This window comes from Equus caballus, chromosome 1 (assembly GCF_041296265.1).
Source record: "Equus caballus isolate H_3958 breed thoroughbred chromosome 1, TB-T2T, whole genome shotgun sequence".
In the NCBI taxonomy this organism is placed as follows: domain Eukaryota; kingdom Metazoa; phylum Chordata; class Mammalia; order Perissodactyla; family Equidae; genus Equus; species Equus caballus.
In genome coordinates, this window is record NC_091684.1 from 157,829,146 (window position 1) to 157,850,866 (window position 21,721).

At 34.9% G+C, this 21,721-nt stretch overlaps 1 protein-coding gene across 3 annotated transcripts in view; it reads right to left on the reverse strand.

The window, feature by feature from the left end:
- GOLM2 (golgi membrane protein 2) overlaps positions 1-21,721 on the reverse strand; it is a 109,045-nt gene that overhangs the window by 4,323 nt on the left and 83,001 nt on the right. The window contains exon 9 of one of the 3 annotated variants that reach the window (XM_005603351.4): positions 4,055-4,222. The exons of the other annotated variants lie outside the window; for them this stretch is intronic. Coding sequence (XP_005603408.3) covers positions 4,055-4,222 — 168 coding nt within the window. The remainder of the gene's footprint in view (positions 1-4,054; positions 4,223-21,721) is intronic. 3 annotated transcript variants of the gene reach the window in all.

Here is a 21,721-nt window from a genome sequence, read left to right on the forward strand (position 1 = left end):
AGCTCTCATTTACATTAACTAGAGTCCATTTTCAGTGTAGCTATTCTAACTAGAATTCAAGTTTCTACCAACTTCTTTGCACTTATCTGTAAAGTATAACAAAATTACCTAACCTAACCTGATATAGAATAACACATAACCACTGAATATAACTATATGAACTAATATTTTATTTCATTTTACAAAGCAGCAAAATCTGTAAATAGCTCATCAACATAAAATGACTAGTAAAGGAAATATAATACAAAGACATACATAGCTTATTAAATAATTCCTAAATTTTCTCTGAAGTCAAGAAAGGATCACCTCCATAAAGTAAGCTCTACCAAGCAAGAACTTGCTGGGGGCAATGAGGCAGTGAGGCGCTACTAAAATATACAAACTAATCCACAGGCAAAAGTGTAAAGCAGGCAACCGACAGAAAAAATTCTAGATTTGCTTTTACTTTTTTTTTTTACTATTTGCTTTTACTTACTTTTACTATTTTATTCAACAAACACTTATATAGTGCTTACAATGTGAAAGACCCTGTTCTAACTGCCAAACAAATATTTAAATCATATAATCCACATAACAAGTATTGAGTTAGGTAACTATATTTATCTCTGTTTAACAAATGAGGAAATTGAGGCATAGCGGTTAGGTAATTCACAAGGTCACAGAGCTAGTACCTGGTAGAGCTAGGATTCAAATCCAGACAGTCTGGCTCCAGAATCTAGGCACTTAAGCACTATGCTAAGATTCTTCCGTAGATATACTTAGTAATATGCATGTCCTATTCTATTAAACAAACGTGGAACTTCTATGGGATTAAAGATAAGAGTAAAGGGAATTTGTAAACACCCATCTCCTTATTACAATAGAGAATGAATTAAAAGATACATCCATCAGATGTGTACTGTTTCCAAGTTAATCTTTTAGTTAATCTTTTCATAGGTCATTAAAAGAAGCCAGGAAAAAATTTTTTACACCAATGTCAATAAAATATTTCTTTTAGGATGCTTCAGGAAACCAGGAATTAAAAGTAAAAATAAACCAGGATTGCAAACACAGGAAAATTAAACTGCATGTAATTTTACAAGAAAACACACTGCAGGCAGTGCTGACCCAAATGATCAATATGCATGAAGCTGGAATCCTTCAGCTCCCTATCAGCAGAGATGCTACCAAAGCCTCCATTTCACGATGCAGAATTTCCGAAACCAAACCCAGAGTGTCCTTAGCTAAAGCCAGCACCTCAGGCCTGCAGCTGGAATCTCTAATCCTAGGGAGTCGACAGTTTGAGAAAAAACTCTTACTACTAGCAGAGAAAAGCCCCTACTGTGAGAACTTTAATAGTGCTTCTAAAGTGCATGCTTCAGTATTTAATATCTCTGGCTGCAGTCTCAATGATGGCAGTAAAGTTTCTACTTTCTTTCCTGGGTTTAGCGGAAGATGTTTCAGGCAAGCTGAAATCTGAAACATATTTTCCCATAATACCTATGTTATATATAGTGATTCCACTGCAAATGTGACCATAGAATTTTAGAACTGAGAAGGACTATCTATTCTAGTTCAACACTCTCACATTACAAATGAAGAAATTGTGGCCCAGAGAGTTTAAGTGACTTGAAAAACAATACACAGCTGGTCTCCTAACTCTCTAGCTAATGCTTTTTTCCACTCTATTCTACTGTCTGCTTTGGCTACAAGAGCAAACTGGCCTGGGAACCCAACCATTATTTCTGCATTGAAACTCTGAAGAAACACTTTTAAACTCCAAATAGCCTAACTTAATAATAAACATTTTGAATGCAAATTATTGATAAGCTAGGGAAGAGTTATAATTCCCCCTCCCCACTTTTTGGACAGTTAATACTATAACTAAAGAATTCCTGAAAAGATGTTTAAAATTATTTAGGTCTCCCATATTCCTTTTTAGTCAGTTCACCCAAACTTATACCTCTTTATTTGCTGGAGCTGATGTTCTTCCATCTTTCTGTTCCCTGTGATAAGGGAGTCTGCTTGGTAGCTGCCCTATCTTACTGCTGCTATCATCTAGTGAACCCCAAAATGGTATAAAAATGTTAAATGGCAACCCCCAGCTCAAGTAAGATTCACTTGCAAATGAGGAAACGCCAAAATTTAACAACCCTCTCCCTACTTCATTGAGGATATCATCTTAGGTCATTTTCATATATTCCTTAGAAGCAGTGGATTCATTTTCTTGTGAAAGGAAAGGGAGGGCAGCACGAAGCTACTGGGGACCTAAAGTGGAAAGTGGCAGTGAGAACTGGGGGTGGGAGAGAGTACAGAAAAGAGAGAGAGAAGGCACTGAAGATAAATGTACCTAGTATGGATAAAAACCATAAAAATATTAAACTGAAATTTTGTGATAAAAGTCATCAACTTTAAGATAGCCAAAAATACAAGAAATTGTTTTCAATTATGGATGAAATTAATTGCTCTAATAAAAACCTTTTTATCCAATGAGAATGAATTATCCAATGAGATGATGGAAGCCCTTATGAAAGAAAACTAGAGAATGTTTAAAGTATAAACCAAGCAAGCTTATAAGACCAGAAGTTAAAGGGTTATTACCTTAGTCACAGTTATAAGAATAAAATCTCAAGGAAAAAAGCATAAAATTATCAGTTAACAACATTTACTGAGGGCCCTATATGTGCTGAGTACTACGGCAGGAGGTGAATATGACGGCAGAAAAAGATACAAGCAAAACAGAAGGCAAAATAAATGAAAAGTCCTGCCCTCCAAGAGCTTACAATCTAACTGGTGATATGATATATATGCATGAAAAAGTCTTAAAACAATGTTATAAATAATTGCAAAAAAAATCACCCAAACAAATCACAAAAGCAATAAGAAAAAAATGGTAAAATGTATGAAAAACAGATGAGATTATAGAGAAGGTGAGTATAATTTATTCAATAGTACCAAAAAGTGTTTGAGAAGTACTCATTAACATATCCTTATATTAACTCTTAGCATTTATTAATCTTTTTCTATTCCCAATAACCATTCTTCCAAAACTACAATGTACTATCAAAACAATGCCTAGGTGGAAGTCAGAGTCGCTAGTTTCCCTTTTTCTATTAACTATGTAGTATTCTAGGACAGCTATATTTTCTTCTGTGTTTTATAAAAACAATACTTGTGAAGAACCTAAATAAAATTTAATTACCTTTAAAAGAGTTAAAGAAGAAATCAAGACAGATTACATTGAAAAATATTTCATGCATCATTATGAAAAAATCTACCACGTCACACATTAAGTTCATAATCAACTTTTACAGAAAAGAGAAAAAGCTCCACAAATACTACTAAATGATACAAGCAGGCAGAAAACAAGCCTAAAAACTTGCCATAAAGCAACATACTCTGACATGCATGCATGGGTAGGGCTGCATGCACACAGGTAGATTCTGAACTTTCACTAAGTTAAAAGCTCAGAAGTAACACACTTAACAAGGAAAATATGTTGAATCTGTGTATTAAACATAAAACAGACAAATCTTCACAAACTGATTGCTAAATATAAATTTATGCCTCTCAGAAAAAAATTTCAAAAACAGCCTTCCCATGCTGAATCAGTAGTGAAATAATCTTATCTTCAGTGTGGAGGAAACCATTCCCTTTGCAGCTTCCTTTAAACCAAAAAGGCTGTCTGGTCAATGTTTGTACCTAGAATAATGAAATGCTTTCATATGAGAAATGGGAAAAGAATTTTCTAGGAGTTTTTGCCTTTAGGTAAAGTCTAGAGCCATTTTAAATAATTTAATTCTAAAATTTCTGAAGATTCTGAGTTTCAAATTGTAACTATATCAATAACATATAAGATAACTAAAAACTAAAATAATTAAAATAATTTATTTCTAGATCTACAAATATCAGTATCATAAAATGATTTTCAAAATAAAATTGAAAAACTGCACAGAACCTCTTTGTGTTAAGATTGTACTGCTACTGAAAAGTAGGGGAAATTCTACACAAATTCAACCAAAATACGTAGAGGTGGGTTTCACGGTCACAGCATGGAGGCCAGGCCCACGCTCACCTTGGACGTCTTCCTCTCCACCATCACCATCTTCTTCCTCATTGTAAGCCAGCTCAGCCTGCTTGTCTGCCTCATACTCACCTACGTTACCATCATCCCCATTATAATCCGCCAGTTTAGAGCCATGCTGCGGATCAACAGGGGATTCATTTTCATCAAAGAATCGGCCTGTGAAGTAGGTAGAGGATTAATTCAAGAGTAAAGAGAGAAGAAAAGAAGGGACCTAGACTGGAGGAAGACCAGAAAGTAGACAAAGTGAAACCTGGCAACGTTCAGGGTACTGGTTATAAAAAAGATACACTTTTGTGAAGGCTATCCAAGACAAAAGGAAATAAGAATGAAGACTGAAAATAAATTTTATTTAAGAATTTCTCTTTTGTGTTAATTTTAGTACTTGCTACTTAAGGTCTGAATATTTTCTTTCAAAAAAGGGCACCATTTTCAGGATTTTTTCCTAATAACCAACAACTTCTCTTATAAATATTTGTCTAATTTAACACTTTAGGAGAAGAATAAATAATTTTATTACTAGATACAATACACATTTGAAATTTGTAGTCATTTATTTATTTATGAGATACCACTTTCAGAAAGTACCACTACCATGAGTAATTTTGATAACTTTTTTTAATAAAAATAAACAAGTACTATGTATGCTAATTTCTTTTTGAATACTAAGACAAACTAACACACCTGAAGGCCATCTCAAGTTCCCTGAGCAATAGTGATTCACTTATAGCCACGGATTTCCAAGGAAGGATGGGAGACAGAATAAACTATCAAAATCCCCAGTGATGTGTGTTTTGAAAAGACATCCAAGTAATTTTTATTTATTCTTTTCTATTTCATAAATCAGATTTTTAAAAGTCAATGGTAGAGGAAGCTTAAGAAAGTTGATCTACATGAGGCTGTTAAGTTGCACACATTCATAACAATTAGAAATTAAGAACAGCAATAGACACAAGACCTACCGTAGAAAGCTATTCAACTAAACATTGAAAATAAACATGATAGGCACACTAGGATCTAACTCACAAACACAAGTTAAACACTACTTTGATATTAAATTTAAGTAGCAGAAAAGTAAATTTTATTCTGATCCCTAAAATATGAATAACATTAACTTACTGATGATGTAAGAATTTAAGATTTTAAAAAATTACAAAAACTTTCTGTGATAGGTCTAAAATTTTTAGAATTACATTTTAAAATTTTACATTGCATTGGAACATTCGGGAAAAAATCAACAACTTCCTTTGTTTGGGGAAAAATGTTAAGTACAAATGGAAAGAATTATGAAGGTATTCTACAGATGGCTTACCATATCACCAGGCCAATATATTTCTAATTGTTAGGCAAAGAGTCAATGAGGAAAATAATTAAAGAACAAATCACACTTACATAGGTTTTTAAAGGGGTGAGGAGTTTACAATAGGAGACTGAAGTAATTGTGGCCAATAAAAAGAGCATCAAGTCAGCTTAAATCTATTCAAGAATAAGGTTGAGTATTTACACTAAACAAACAAGTGGAAAAGTCGATCACATAGAGTTGGAGAAAATACATGTATATACAAGAGTTAAAAAGAAAAAACAGTAACAACAGTAGAATAGGCAGGCTATTTGTGAGAAAGACGTCCTGTCTCCTAATGACAGTAATACAAAACATTTTGGTGGCTTTTATTATTACCTCTTTCTCTAATGATAAAATAAATGACGCCAATGTAAGTAGGAAAAGTGAAATTCATAGAAAGCTATATTTTCTTTTTCTTAACGTTCCATATTTACTATGGCTAAAACACCTGGAGGAGTTAAATTATCTTTATGCAATGTGAAACTGCTACTTTAAATACATAAACATTTAATATATGGTGGTTACCAGTGAGTTTCTCAAAGTACAATATTTCCTTCAAGAAAACTTTTAAATTTTTTATCAGTTATGAAATATAGAAGACTAAAAAATTAGCCTAAAAAGGTTATTGCAAAATATAGTTAATTAATATTATCAGACATGCCATATTAACTAAAGAAATGGTCCACCTGTACCTGTTATAATATTCCAACAGAACAATTCATAAAGTTTCTTGTCTTTTTTTTTTAGGTGTTTGATGATCTAACTAGCCTGAATTAAGTCATAAAATTTTAATACTACAATAACAGAAGATAATCAGAAAATCAATAACAAGAATGGATGAACACACAACTGTCCTTCGTTAAATAGCAATTTGTGTTGTCATATATACAGAATTTTCATCTTTGGAGAAAAAGCTAACCTTTAATATTGGGGTTTCCAACACCATGACAGACAACAAGAGAGGAAAAAACAGAGCCAACTACACAAAGTTGCTAATGAAGTTGGGGACATCAGACTAACTTTACATTAAACAATGAATGAATGTGACAATATAAATAAAAATGCATAATGCGGATCAATATAATGGACTGCTAAATTATATAACTGTCAGGCAACATATCTGCAAAAAGAGTTATACAAAAGAGATATCAGTGCGGGTTAGAGCAAAAAGTAAGGTTTCAAAAAAGGCGAATACATTGGATCATGACAGAGAAGGAAAGAAGCATTCAAAGAACAGGTAGGAATGAAGAGGGAGTACATAAGAGATGGTAAAGTGATTAATTTGACCAGATTTATATTAGAAAGAAGAAAGAGGAAGTTTGGACAGACAAATTGGGAATAATTATGGAAGACCTTTAAAGTTAAAGATTTTAAAAGGCCTTCTAAATCTACTTCACAAGGTCGTTGTTAGAATGAATGACAAAGTATATGAAAGTATTTACAATGCTCTTTCATCCGTCCATCTAAGAAAGATTCACTGACATATGTGATAGGTATTGTGCTAGGCACTGTGATACAAAAATAAACTTAGCATCTGCATCTCCGATGACTCAGTGAAGTAAGGAAGACGAATTAGAAAGTGATGCTACACGTGCTGTAACAAAATGATCTAGAAAGTGACATCTGAACATGGAGGCTGTTGCTGCCGTTAGTATCTACAAGATAGAGAAGACCGAACTTCACGTAGAAGGCAATAGGCAGTTGTCACGATTTCTTTTAAGTTCTCTGAGAGCAGGAATCTAATCTGTCTTATATATCCCAGCTTCTCCAGTGTCTATTCAGGTAAGAAGCTATGAGGACTATGAGTTGGAAGATATCAGAGGAAATGCTGGGAATAGGTGAATCAAACATTTAAAAACAACAAACCGAATATGTGGGGCACAATGGAGTGAAAGAGTCAAAGGATGATTCTATGATCCTAGCCTGGAAACTAAAAATAATGGTGCCTATAACCAAAAAGGAACAATTGGGAAGGTATGGGAAAGCAAATGTTGCTTTAGGTGTACTGAGCTTAGGGCTACAGTAAGATACCCAAATGAAAATATTTTATAGACACATGGAAATACAGAGCTAGATTCTAGGTGCAAGGTGAGGGCTAGATGTGTAGATTTAAGACTTATAAATATAATGATAAGTTAAACTATGAGAAGAGAATTTCTCTTAGGAAATAAATATTCACAGAAAACAGTTATAAGTCAAAGGAGAGATCTTGGGGAATGACTATATTTAAGAAGGGAAAAAGGAAATAATGAGGGTAAAGTTATCATATGATGATATAAATTTGTGATGTTTCAACAGAAATTAAATATTAGATTTCATTTCTGAAGTATTTTACCTATTTAAAGATTTTTAATTCAGTTCTGTCTCAGTAACCACGTGAAAGCTGTATCCAGCTAGGGGAGTAATACAGTAATAATTATATTTAGTTTGGAACCCCCAATTTCCTTATATGGTAGCAAAATTCAATTGTGGACTTGAATATTATTTTTATCCTGATGGCTGGTTGAAAATGATTAACTTAGAGTCTATCAGTAACAAGATAGCTTCATCCCAACAGTGTAAACATGAGAATACGAAGAAAGAAGCAACATACACACTAGCCATTGAAAGTCTTTGGGCAGTATCAAGTTGGAAAAATAAATCATAAGAAATTGTTGATTTACTTTTCAGTTCACTTTAAACAACTGAATTTTATATAGAACTACAGATATTCTGTAAAACATCTTAAATATCAGACTGCAAACTTCAAAACCCAGTAGAAAATGAAAGGATAATGCCAACTCTAACATCTCTCAATCACAAAAGGGCATTTCAGTCAAGAGAACAAGACTGTGTATTTTTTTCTTCTTCTTCCCAAATCCCCCCAGTCCATAGTTGTATATTCTAGTTGTAAGTCCTTCTGGTTGTGCTGTGTGGGATGCTGCCTCAGCATGGCCTGACGAGCAGTGCTAAGTCTGTGCCCAGGATCCAAACCGGTGAAACCCTAGGCTGCCATAGTGGAGTACGTGAACCCAACCACTCAGCCATGGGGCCAGGCCCCAAGAGTGTATATTTTTAATTTTGTACTATAAATCAAACCAAGATAAACCACTTTTTTGCTTCATTGGCTCAAGGTTCATTTATGGGTTTCAATTTCTCAACTATTCTATTAAAAAGAGGTTTATATTTTTCATGTCATTCTTTTAATATATTACCAGTATTATAAACAAAATGGCTCAGCCTGAGTTGGTTATAATACCTCTAGACAGACGAGAAGGAAATTTTACTATAAAGGAGGCAACATCTTTTTCTAGCTTTCATCTACTGGTAGCATTCACTTTGTACCATTGATTTGGCTTTCATTAACACTTTCAACTGACTATTGCATTATTCAGTTTAACACCTACAGCTTTGACTATTTCAAATATCTCTGATGGTCCATGATACTTTATAACTTATAATCTGTTGAGAGATAAGTTAGAGTCATGAGTGCTGAGAATGTAGGATGTGCAAATCATGACAAAAATGTTAAGCAGACTTTCCTCACAGAACAATATACAGGGAAAACTACTGACTGGCTTTTAAACTGTTTACCTTGATTTCATCATCAGGGACATACTGGGGCAAAAAGATCACACTTATTTTGCATCTCAAGGTATAGGGCCTGCACACAGTAAGCACAGGAAGGAATCTGTCAATTGATTGGACTAATGGAAGGTAAAGAGAAACTGAGGAAACAAAAGAAGCATGGTAGCTAGAAATTATGGCTAAAAGCATCTGAACAATCTGACCAGTCCCCCATTCCCAACGCAAATAGGTTCAACTGCTCTTTCCTCTTCTTTATATAATCCACAGGCTTCCTTTTTTTTGTTTGATCTTAAGACTAATTCTATGGGAGCAAGGGAGAAGGGAAGGGAAGTACACAATTTGATTTGCTTCAAGGCCAAATGTTGTTCTTTTTTTTCCCTAAAGATTGGAACCTGAGCTAACATCTGTTGTCAATCTTTTTCTTCTCCTTCTTCTCCTTCTTCTTCTTCTTCCCAAGCTCCCCAGGACATAGTTGTAGATCCTTCTGGTTCTGCTATGTGGGATGCCACATTAGCGTGGCTTGACGAGCAGTACTAGGTCCGCGCCCAGGATCCAAACCAGTGAAACCCTGGGCTGCCGAAGCAGAGCACACGAACTTAACCACTCGGCCACAGGGTCGGCTCCCTAAATACTGTTCTTCTTTGCTTGTCCCTTTTACTCTCCACCAAACCTACGTGACTAGCCTTAGCACTAGCACAGGATAAAGGAGCCTGAGGTGGGAAGTAATTTGTCAATTTTTGAAGAAGTAATACTAGGCATACATCACATACGTATGACAACTACATTAATCTTTAGTATATTGAATACTTGGATACCCCACTTCAATTTCAGGATTCAACTATTCTTTAAAATTCAGAATAAACAAAGCTGTAATGTAATTGATTAATAAATTCTTGTATGCCAAACTTGATTGCCTTTCTGAATCTATATCAAGAAAAAAATGTCATCTCAAGATAATACTGCAGCATACTGAAGAGTGGAGCAAACCGTTTCTTTAAATATTTCACAAAAATTTTCCTTTTTAATGTAGCACTGTGATTTACATTTTATAAAAGTTTAACAGAATTTTTCTATTTTTTATTATTAAATATTTTCAGATATAGAGAGAAGTGTAGTGACTATAACTTCCATGTCCCCATCACTCAGAGCTTTGTCAAACTTTAAGGTTTTTTGCCATATTTGTTTCAGGACTTTTAAATAAACAAAACATTACAGATAAAACTAAAGTTCCCTGAGTACCTCTCCCTAGCATTCTCCTCCTAGCCCAAAGGTAACCTCTATCTTAAACTGGGTGTTAAGCATCCCCGTGAAGGTTTATGTAGTCATTAATAAAGTATTGATTCACAAGCCTTTAAACTTTATATGGCATCTGGGCAGGAAAGAGTTAACTCAGCATGCCTGGGTTGCTCAAACCCTGTACATTCCAAAGACAGGCTTGTCTTCAGGATTGGTCCTTGGCTGGATCCTGGCAGATAACTTCTGAGCCCTTGGAATGTTCTGCGTACTGTGTTTTTGTATGCCTGAGGCTTTCAGCCATGCTATGCCACTTTTACAACTATGATATACCTAATTATAACTATAGTGATTTGTTATAATCACCATAACAAAGTGATTTATGATAAGTATTTGTTTTTGCTAGGTGGAGGGGGGAGGGCTGGAGTCTGAGCAGCTGAGCTCAGTCATGTGGGCACTGCATGACTACATGCCGGCACTACCCGACTGACCTCAATAAAAATACTGGACACCAAGAATCAAGTGAGCTTCCCTGGTTGGCAACACATCTTTGCTGGGAAAATTAAGCACGTCTCCATGCAACTCCACTGGGAGGGGACCCCTAGAAGCTTGCATCTGCTTTCTCCTGGACCATGCCCCACGAGCCTTTTCCATTTGCTGATTTTCATGTGTCCTTTTGCTGTACTAAAGTGTAACTGTGAGTATAACAACTCCTCTGGGTCCTGTGAGCCATTCTAGTGAATCAACGAGCCTGAGAGTCTTGGGACTTCCAACACAGCATCATAATGTATCTATTCTGCAACTTGCTTTATTCTCTCTACATTATGCTTTTGAGATTTATCCATGTTAATAAATGTGGCCTTGTTCATTCATTTTAACTCCTATATATGATTCTATTGTACGTATGGTACATATACCGTGATTTATCCACTCTCACACTGATGAACATTTGTTTCCAATTTTTGATGTAATAAACAATATTTTTGTATGTGTCTCCTTATACATATGAGAGTGTTCGTAGGTATATATTAGGCGCTAAATTGTAGGGTATGTGCATCTTCTCATTCTTATTGATGGATTTTTGATTAACAAAACTTCTTAATTTTAATAATGTCCAATTTTGATGGAAACTAGACTTTTGGTGAAGAACATGATGTAGTCTATACAGAAGCCAAAACATAATGACGTACACCTGAAGTTTACGTAATGTTATAATCAATGTGACCTCAATAAAATAAAAAAATAAAGTCCATTTTATCATTGTTTTCATTTATGCTTAGCTTTTTTGGGGGGGACAGGTATCTGGTTTAAGAAATCTTTGTCTATTCCACATCCTGAAGATATTCTCCTGTTTTCCTCCAAATGTTTTATTAGTTCTAAATTTTAAATCTATAATTTATCTTGAATTTAATTCTGTGTATTGTTTGAGGTAGAGGAGCCATTGTAAATATTTTCCCACTTGGCTATTCAATTAATCCACTACTATTTATTGAAAATACTATCCTTTCTCTTACTGCGGCAAGAGTTGTAGTATCAACTCTGTCATAAATCAAGAGACCATATATGTGTGGTCACTTTCTGGATTCTCTGTTCTGTTCCATTTGTCCATCTGCCCATTCTTGTGCCAATATGATACTGTCTTACTTACTTTATCAATAATAGTTTTATAGTAAGTCTTGGTATCTGCTAATGGAAGTCACTAAGTTTTGTTCTTCTTATAGATTCTCTTGGCTATTATTAGTCCTTTGCATTTCCATACAGATTTTAGAGTCAGCTTATCAATTTCCACCAAAAAGAAGAAAAAAAAAACTCTGCTAGGAATATGAATGGGATAGCATTGAAATTCTAGATCAACTTGAGAAGAACTGACATCTTTAAAACATTAAGCCTTCCAATCTACCAACATGGATTTATTTATATATTATCTAATTTCTGTCAAGAATATTTTGTAGTTTATAGAGGTTCTTGTGAATATTTTGTTAGATTTTCACTAAGGCTTGGACATATTTTATGCTATTAAAATAGTTTCTTTTCACAAGTTTCACTTTTTATGCTTGTTGCTGACATACAGAAATATAATTAATTTTTTAATATTAACCTTGTATCTAATAACTTTGCTAAATACATTTAATGGTTTGATTGCTTTGAGTCTTCTATATATAAAATCATCTCTGTAAATAATATCAGTTTATCAGTTTTATTTCTTCCTTTCCAATCTCTACACTGTTTATTTCCTTCTCTTGCATTTCAATGCATTGACTAGGACCTACAGTGAACAGCTGAAAAGATGTGATAATAGTGGTTATCCTAGTCTTCCTCTGGACTTCAGGGGGAAAGTTTTTCGTAGTTCACCATTAAGCATGATGTTTGTTATAGGAGTTCTGTAGATACTCTATCAGACTAAGGAAATTACCTTCTAATCCTAGTCTTCTTAGAGTTCGGTGTTTTTCATGAATACATGTTGAATTTCCTCAGATGTTTTCTCTGCATCTATTGAGATGACTATTCGATTTTTCTCATACATTTTGATAATGTGGTGAATTACACAGACTCCTTTTCAAATATTAAATAACCTTGCATTTTGAGAATAAACTTAACACATCATATATATCATTTTTATCCATCTCTGGACTTGCTAAAATTTTATTCAAAATTTTACATAAGAGGGACTGTCTGGGAACCTTCCTTTCTCATAATATCTTTAGTTTTGCTGTCCAACTTACGCGGGTTTCAAAAAATGACTTGGGAAGTGTTTCTTCCTTTTCAATTCTCTGAAAGAATTCATATTAGATTGGTTGTATTTCTTCCTTAAATGTTTGGAAGAATTCACCAGTGAAACCATTTGGGCATGAAAATTTCATTAAGGAAAGGTTTTAAATTACAGGTTAATATCTTAAATAGACATGAAACTACTCAGATTTTCCATATTTTCTTCTGCCAGTTTTGTACAGAGGTGTTTTTCTAGGATACTGTCCATTTCTTCTAAATTTTCAACTGTTTTGGCACTAATGCATAATACCTCATTAAAAATCCGCCAATATTGTTACTTGTAGGATCTATACCGACACTTTCTTTTTCATTCTTGATGTTGGTAATTTGTACCATCTCCTTCTGTCTTGATCTGTACTAGAGGCGTTATTTTCACTAGTCTCTTCAAAGAACCAATTTTTGGTTTGGTTGATTTCATTATTAATTTCATATAGTGTTCCTGCATTTAGTAGTCTAGCTAAACTCTCATTACTTCTAGCAGTGTCTCTTTGGCAGTGTGGTGAGAATTTTGATTATCCATTCAACTTATTTAATGGTTATTGGTTTATTCAGGTTAAGTCTTCTTGAGCCAATTTTGGTAATTAATCTTCCTGAAACTTATCCATTTAAGTTTCCAAATTTATTGACAAAGATTTTAATAATATTTTCTTATGATTTATAGTTATATCCTCTTCATTGTTTTGAATATTATTTTTTAAATCTATTTTTCTTCATTAATATTACCAGGTTTATCTTGGTTTTTTTGCTCCTATCTAATTATTCTTTATTTTCCATTTCATTTATGGCTGCTCTTGTCTTCATTTTTTTCTTCCCTTCTACATTCTTTAGGCTTCCTCTGTTACTTTTTTTTTTTGAGGAAGATTAGCCCTGAGCTGACTACTGCCAATCCTCCTCTTTTTGCTGAGGAAGACTGGCCCTGAGCTAACATCCATGCCCATCTTCTTCTACTTTATATGTGGGATGCCTACCACAGCATGGCTTTTGCCAAGCGATGCCATGTCCACATCCGGGATCCGAACCGGCGAACCATGGGCCGCCGAGAAGCGGAACGTGCAAACTTAACTGCTGCACCATGGGGCGGCCCCTCCTCTGTTATTCTTTTGCTCCCTCTTTCTCTGAAACCAGACTGTTTGGGTTCTAACTTTGACTCAGCTATTTACTTCCTAAGTAATCTTGGTGGTTCTAACCCTGACTCAGCTACTCACTAGCTAAGAAATCTCGGCGGGTTCTGATCTTGACTCAGCTATTTACTAGCTAAATAATCTTGGAAGTGTTATGAAGCTTCTTTATGTTTGTTTCCAGTCAATAAAATGAAATAATGATAGTATCTACACATGAGTTTGTTATGAGTTTATACATACAAACACTTTAGAACAGCAACTGGGACATACTAACCACTTCAATGTTAGCTATTAGTAGTATCACCATCATTAGTAGTAGTAGTAGTAGTAGTAGTAGCAGCAGCAGTAGAAGTAAAACTACCACCACCACTACAATTATTATTACTACTCTTTTTGGGTTGAATTCAACTCATTTAATTTTTAGAGGTTTTTTTCCCTTAATACTTTTGAGGCCACAAATTTAGCTGTAAATACTACTTCAGATGTATCCCTTACGTTTTGATATGTGTGGTACTTATATTATTGTTCAGCTCTGTAAATTTTGAAATGCCCAATATAAATTCCCCCCCAAGAAGTTACTGAGGATCGACTTTAAGTTTATAATACAGGGGTTTTAAAATACTATTCATGACATAAATTGCTTGAAATTTATTGACTCCCTGTGACCTAGTATCTAGCCAATTTTTGTAATTGCTCTGTGTGTACTTGAAAAATGTTTATTTTCTCTTTATTAAGTGTAGGGATCTGTATACACTTATATATATATTTGAATAAACTTGATGATTTCTACTTCAAATTATCTATAGTCTTGCTGATTTTTAACTTTTAATAGAAGTATATTAAAATCTTTCACATCATATAGTTGTCAATTACGCCTTGAAACTGCATCAGCTTTTTGTCTTCCTATTTCCCAGCTATGTTTTCAGATGATGATTTCCTGATTTTAGTAGATTGTTCCTCTTGTTATTATCAAGTATCCTTTTTCTTTTCTCCTTAAAATCTATTTTGTCACTTGTTAATACTTTACATCAGCTTTCTTTTGATTTAGCTTCCAGCAAGAGATTTTTTTTGTGTGTAAACTTTTTTTTTTTTAATATCGGCACCTGAGCTAATATCTGTTGCCAAGCTTCTTTTTTTTTTTTTAAAGATTTTATTTTTTCTTTTTTCTCCCCAAAACCCTCTGGTACATAGTTGTGTATTTTCAGTTGTGCGTCCTTCTAGTTGTAGCATGTGGGATGCCACCTCAGCCTGGCTTGATGAGCGGTGCCATGTCTGCACCCAGGATTTGAACCGGTGAAACCCTGGGCCACTGAAGTAGAGTGCACGAACTTAACCACTTGGCCATGGGGCCAGCCCCTTTTTTGTGTCTGATTTCCTTTGCCTTGCAGAAGCTCTCTAGTCTGATGAAGTCCCACTTGTTTATTATTTTTTCCTTTGTTCCCCTTGCGTGAGTAGACTTGGTATTCAAAAAGATCTTTCTAAGGCTGATGTCAAAGAGTGTACTGCCTATATTTTCTCCTAGGAGTTTTATGGTTTCAGGTCTTACCTTCAAGTCTTTGATCCATTTTGAGTTAATTTTTGTGTACGTGAAAGAAAATGGTCTACTGTCATTCTCTTGCATGTAGCTGTCCAGTTTTCTTAACACCATTTATTAAAGAGACCTTCCTTTCTCCATTATACGTAATTAGCTCCCTTGTCAAAGACTAGCTGTCCACAGATGTGTGGTTTTATTTCTGGGCTTTCAGTTCTGTTCCATTGATCTGTTTGTCTGTTTTTATACTAGTACCATGCTGTTTTGATTACTATAGCTTTGTAGTATATTTTGAAGTCAGGGATTGTGATGCCTCTAGCTTTGTTCTTTTTTCTCGGGATTGCTTTACCTATTTGGGGTCTTTTCTTGCCCCCTATGAATTTTAGGATTCTTGGTTCTATTTCTGTGAAGAATATCATTTGGATTCTGATTGGGATTGCAATGTATCTGTAGATTGACTGAGGTAGTACGGACATTTTAACTGTATTTATTCTTCTAATCCATGTGCGTGAAATATCTATTTCTTTATGTCATCATTGATTTCTTTCAATAATGTCTTATAGTTTTCATTGTATAGGTTTTTGAACTCCTTGGTTAAATTTATTCCTAGACATGTTACTCCTTTTGTTGTGATTGTAAATGGGATTGTATGCTTAAGTTCTCTTTCTGTTAGTTTGTTATGAGAGTTCTGCTCTGATTTTTATTATTTCCCTCCTTCTGCTGACTTTGGGCTTTGTTTATTCTTCTTTTTCTAATTCTGTTAGGTATAGTTTAAGATTGCTTATTTGAGATTTTTCTTATTTGTTAAGGTGGGCCTGTATTGCTATGAATTTCCCATTTAGGACTGCTTTTGCTGCATCCCATATGAGTTCGTATGGTGTATTTCCATTTTCATTTCTCTCCTGATATTCTCCTTCAATGATCCCTTGGTTGTTCAGTAGCATGTTTAGTCTCCATATATTTCTCACTTTTCCAGCTTTTTTCTTGTATTTGATTTCTAGTTTCATAGCATTATGGTCAGAAAAGATGCTTGATATGATTTCAATCTTCTTAAATTTATTGAGGCTTGCCTTGTTCCTCAACATGTGGTCTATCCTCAAGAATGTTCCATTTGTACTTGAGAAGAATGTGTATTCTGCTGTTTTTGGATGGACTGTTCTATATATATTTACTAAGTCCATCTGGTCTAGTATTTCATTTAATCCCACTATTTCCATCTTGACTTTGTGTCTGGATGATCTATCCATTTATCTAAGTGGGGTGTTAAGGTCCTGTACCATTATTGTTTTGTAGTTAATATCTCTTTTGAGGTCTGCTAATAGTTGACTATGTACTGTGGTGCTCCTGTGTTGGGTGCATATATATTTATAAGTGTACATCTTCGTGGTGGAGTGTCCCTTTTATCATTATATACTGCCCTTCTTTGTCTCTCACTGCCTGTTTTATCTTGAAGTCTACTTTGTCTGATCTAAGTATGGCAACACCTGCTTTCTTTTGTTTGTCATTACCTTGGAGTATCATCTTCCATACCTTCACTCTAAGTCTGTGGTTGTCTTTAGAGCTGTGTTTCCTGGGGTAGCAAATTATTGGGTGTTTTTTTTAATCCAGCCCAACATTCTGTGTCTTTTCATTGGAGAATTCAATCCATTTACATTTACAGTGATTGCTGATATATGAGGCCTTACTGTTGCCATTTTATCCCTTGTTTTCTGGTTGTTCTGCATTTCCCTTTTTTCTCATCCCGTGTATTTCAGATGGGACAAAACAGTTTAGTAGTTCTCTATGAAAGTTTTCTCAGTTTTCTCTTTATTTATCATTTGTGCCTGTGTTCTGAGTATTTGTTTGGTGGTTACCTTGATGTTTGTATAAAAAAACCTCATATATGAGATAGTCCCTTTTCTGATAGCCTCTCATTTCCTTAGACTAAGCCTATACTATCCCTTTCCTAGTCCCCTTCTCCATTATCGTTGTCATAATTTATTCCATCTTGTGTTGTGAGTTTGTGGTTAAAATGACAAGATGATAGTTATTTTTGATGTTTTCCTTCCCTTTATCTTTAATGTTATAATTAAAGTGTTCACTAACCTGTTCTGGTAGAAGGCTGCAATTTTCTGGTTTTATCTGCCTACTTATCGCCATGGTCAAGGCTTTGTAAACCGTTTCTTTTTTTTTCAGGTATGAGGGCCTTCTTGATCATTTCTTGTAGAGGGGGTCTTGTGGCAATGAACTCCCTTAGCTTTTGTTTATCTGAGAAAGTTTTTATTTCACCATCATGTCTGGGGGATATTTTCACTGGATAGAGTATTCTTGCCTGAAAGTTTTTGCCTTTCAGTCTTTTGAATATACCATTCCACTCTCTCCTAGCCTGTCAGTTTTCTGCTGAGAAATCCACTGAAAGCTTGATAGGGGTTTCTTTGTAAGTTATTTTCTTAAGTCTTGCTGACTTTAATATTTTTTCTTTGTCATTGACTTTTGCCAATTTTACTACTATATGCCTCAGAGGTCTTTTTTTTTTAGGAAGATTGGCCCTGAGCTAACACCTGTTGCCAATCTCCCCCCCCACTTTTTTTTCTCCTCTACACCCCAGTACCTTTGCCTTTGCCTCAAGTACAGGGAGGAAGATTGGCAGCAGATGTTAGCTCAGGGCAGATCTTCCTCACAAAAAAAAAAAAAAAAACTGCCTTTCAGAAAATCTGCAAAGTCATATAGCCAGGGCATGCACAAAAGAAATCATCACCTGAAACAACCGTGGAACCAAAGATCCTCCTTCCCACGGAACTCAAAGACTGGGACACAGCCAGAACTTGAAAGTCAGACTCATAAGAAGTGAGGGGTCCCTCATTCATGAAGATCTGATATTAAAACTTCCTTCCCCACCTTATCAAAAATGTTTAGGACACCATCATAAATGTTTAGAACCCTATCATAAAACTTTAGAACCTCATCATAAATGTTTAGAATCCTGCCATAAATGTTTAAAACCTTATCATAAATGCCTGAAACCCACCAATCAAAATCTGTCCCATCAGCATTTCCATGTGCCAGCAAATCCTGAATCAGAGACAGATCTGAGGGTACACACCCTGTTCTCCCTGTGGATTGATCTCGCAGAAAAAAGCTGACGTCTTTTCCCAAAGACTGATGCCATAAATAATTGGCTTGTTTATGCACATTGGGCAAGTGAACCCCAATTTAGTGCAGTAACAACACAACTTGAAAATACAATGAAAACAATGTGCCATTTTTAAATAATGAGAAAAAAACAGTTAAATATTTGGATATCAATTTAACTTGGGAAGTCAGATATTTCTTCGAAGAAAGTATAACTACAATGAAGCACAAATAAATGGAGTCTCAAACGTAAAGTCTAAAGATAGCAAATAATATAACACTACCCAATTTAATATTTAGATTTAATTCAATATACATTAAGATTTCTGAGGACTAGTTACAGGACTTGATAAACTAATAGTGAAATTCTTCTGGAAGAACAGAGAGAAAATTAGCTCTTTTTAAGGTAGGTTCAAACCATTATAAAGTAGTAGTTTTCAAACCTCTATGTGATATTGCGATTTTTTAATAAGAAATATATATATTTGGTCTTCATCCTCTTTTCTGGTAGACAGCTCCTGAAACCCTTGGAATTTCCCAAGTGATGAAAGCCATAAAGCTGTCTTTTATTATGTCTAATGAGGTTGCTTTTGGAATGCACTTAAGGTTGGAGGCTGGTTGCCTGGACAATCAACCAGGTGATTAGAAGGTTAAAACTTTCAGTCCCACCCCCTGACCTCTAGGGAGGAGAGTGGGGCTGGCAGTTGAATCAGCCACCAATGGCCAATGTTTTAATCAATCATGCCTACATAATGGAGCCTCTATAAAAACCCAAAAGGCCAGGTATTGGAGAGCTTCCAGGTTGGAGAGCACGTGGAGATTTGGGAGACTGGCATGCCTGGAGGAGACATGGAAGTTCCATGCCTTGCACTATGAATCTCTTCTATCTGGCTGTTCCTGAGCTATATTCTTTTACAATAACTGGTAATCTAGTAAGTAAAATGTTTCTCTGAGTTCTGTGAGTTGCTCTAGCAAATTAATTGAACTCAAAGAGGGGGTTGTTAGAACATTCTGCCAGTCGGTCAGAAGCACAGGCAACATCCTGGACTTGTGATTGATGTCTGAAGCAGGGGGCAGTCATGTAGGACTGAACCCTTAACCTGTGAGATCTGAGGATCTCCAGATAGACTACAGACAGATAGTCAGAACTGAGTTTAACTGTAGGACACCCAGCTGGTATCAAAGAACTGCTTCGTGGTGTGGGAAACACGCCCCCCCCCCAACCAGAATTGGTATCAGAACCATTACTATATGCTACGGATAAAGAAAAGAATTGGAAAAAATGGAAATTCTAGAGATAGGTTAAAAATAGTGAAATAATTTAATATGTGTGTGTGACAAACCAGAAGTAAATACCACAAAGGAAAAATAAACAATAAGAATCTTGGGACAAATGGTTATCAGGATAGAGAAAAATTAATCTGGATCACTGTAAATTTGAAAGAGGTCAAATAATCAATTAGGGGTGAAAATATGAAAATTGAGTAGTACATTTATGCCCAGATGAGGGACAAATAATTTTCTATAAAAAAAAAATGAAAGTTGTCATAAGATTCAAGATGGATAAGCTTAAATATATACATATAAACACCTTCATCAATCAATTAGCTGCATCAAATTCAGCTAATTTTAGGATATAAGATCTACAAACAAAAATCAATCATCTTTCTATGCAGTGAACAATCTGAAAAGGAAATTAAGAAAGCAATTTGATTTACAATAGCATCAAAAAGAATAAAATGCTTAGGTATAAATTTAACCAAGGATGCATAAGACTTGTACACTGGAAACTACAAAACATTGCTGAACGAAATTAAAGACACCTTAAATAAGTGGAAAGGCATCCCATTTTCATGGATTGGAAGGCTTAATATTGTTCAGATGACAATACCCCTCCCAAAGCAATCTACAGAGTCAATGCAATTCTTACTAAAATTCCAACTGCCTTTTTAGTAGAAATAAACAAGCAGATCCTAAAATTCGCATGGAATTATAAGAGATCCCAAATAGTCAAAATAATCTTATAAAGAAGGATAAAGTTAGAGGACTCAAACTTTCTGATTTCAAAACTTACTACAAAGTTACAGTAACCAAAACAGTGTCAATGGAAGAGAAGTGAGGGTCCAAAATAAACCCGTACATCTGTGGTGAGTTGATTTTCAACAAGGATGACAAGACTGTTCAATGGGGAAAGAACAATCTCTTCAACAAATAGTCCTGGGACAACTGAATACCTACATACATAAGAATGAACTTGGATCCTTACCTCATACCATATACAAAAATTAACTTCAAATAGATCAAAAACCTGAATATAAGAGCTAAAACTATCAAGTTCTTAGAAGAAAACATAAGGGTAAATCATCATGACCTTTGATTTGGCAATGGTTTCTTAGATATGACACCAAAAGCATGAATAATAAGAGAAAAAATACATAAATTGGACTTAATCAAAATGAAAAACTTTGTGCATCAAAGGACACTATCAGGGGCTGGCCCCATGGCTGAGTGGTTAAGTTTGCGCACTCTGCTTCCGTGGCCTGGGGTTTCGCCGGATCAGATTCTGGGCACGGCCATGGCACCATTCATCAAGCCATGCTGAGGCGGCGTCCCACATGCCATAACTAGAAGGACTCACAACTAAAAATACACAACTACGTATCAGGTGGCTTTGGGGAGAACAAGGAAAAATAAAATCTTTTTTTAAAAAAAAAGGACACTATCAGAAAGTGAAAAGACAACCCATATAATGGGCAAAAATATTTGCAAATCATATACCTGATGAAGGTTTAGTATCCAAAATACACAGAGAATGCCTAAAACTCAACAACAAAAACCAACAATCCAATTTAAAAATAGGCAAAGGACTTATATCCACAGAAGATATACAAACAGCCAACAAGTACATGAAAAGATATTCAATGTCATTAGTCATGAGGGAATGCAAATGAAAATCACAATGAGATACCACTTCATACCCACTA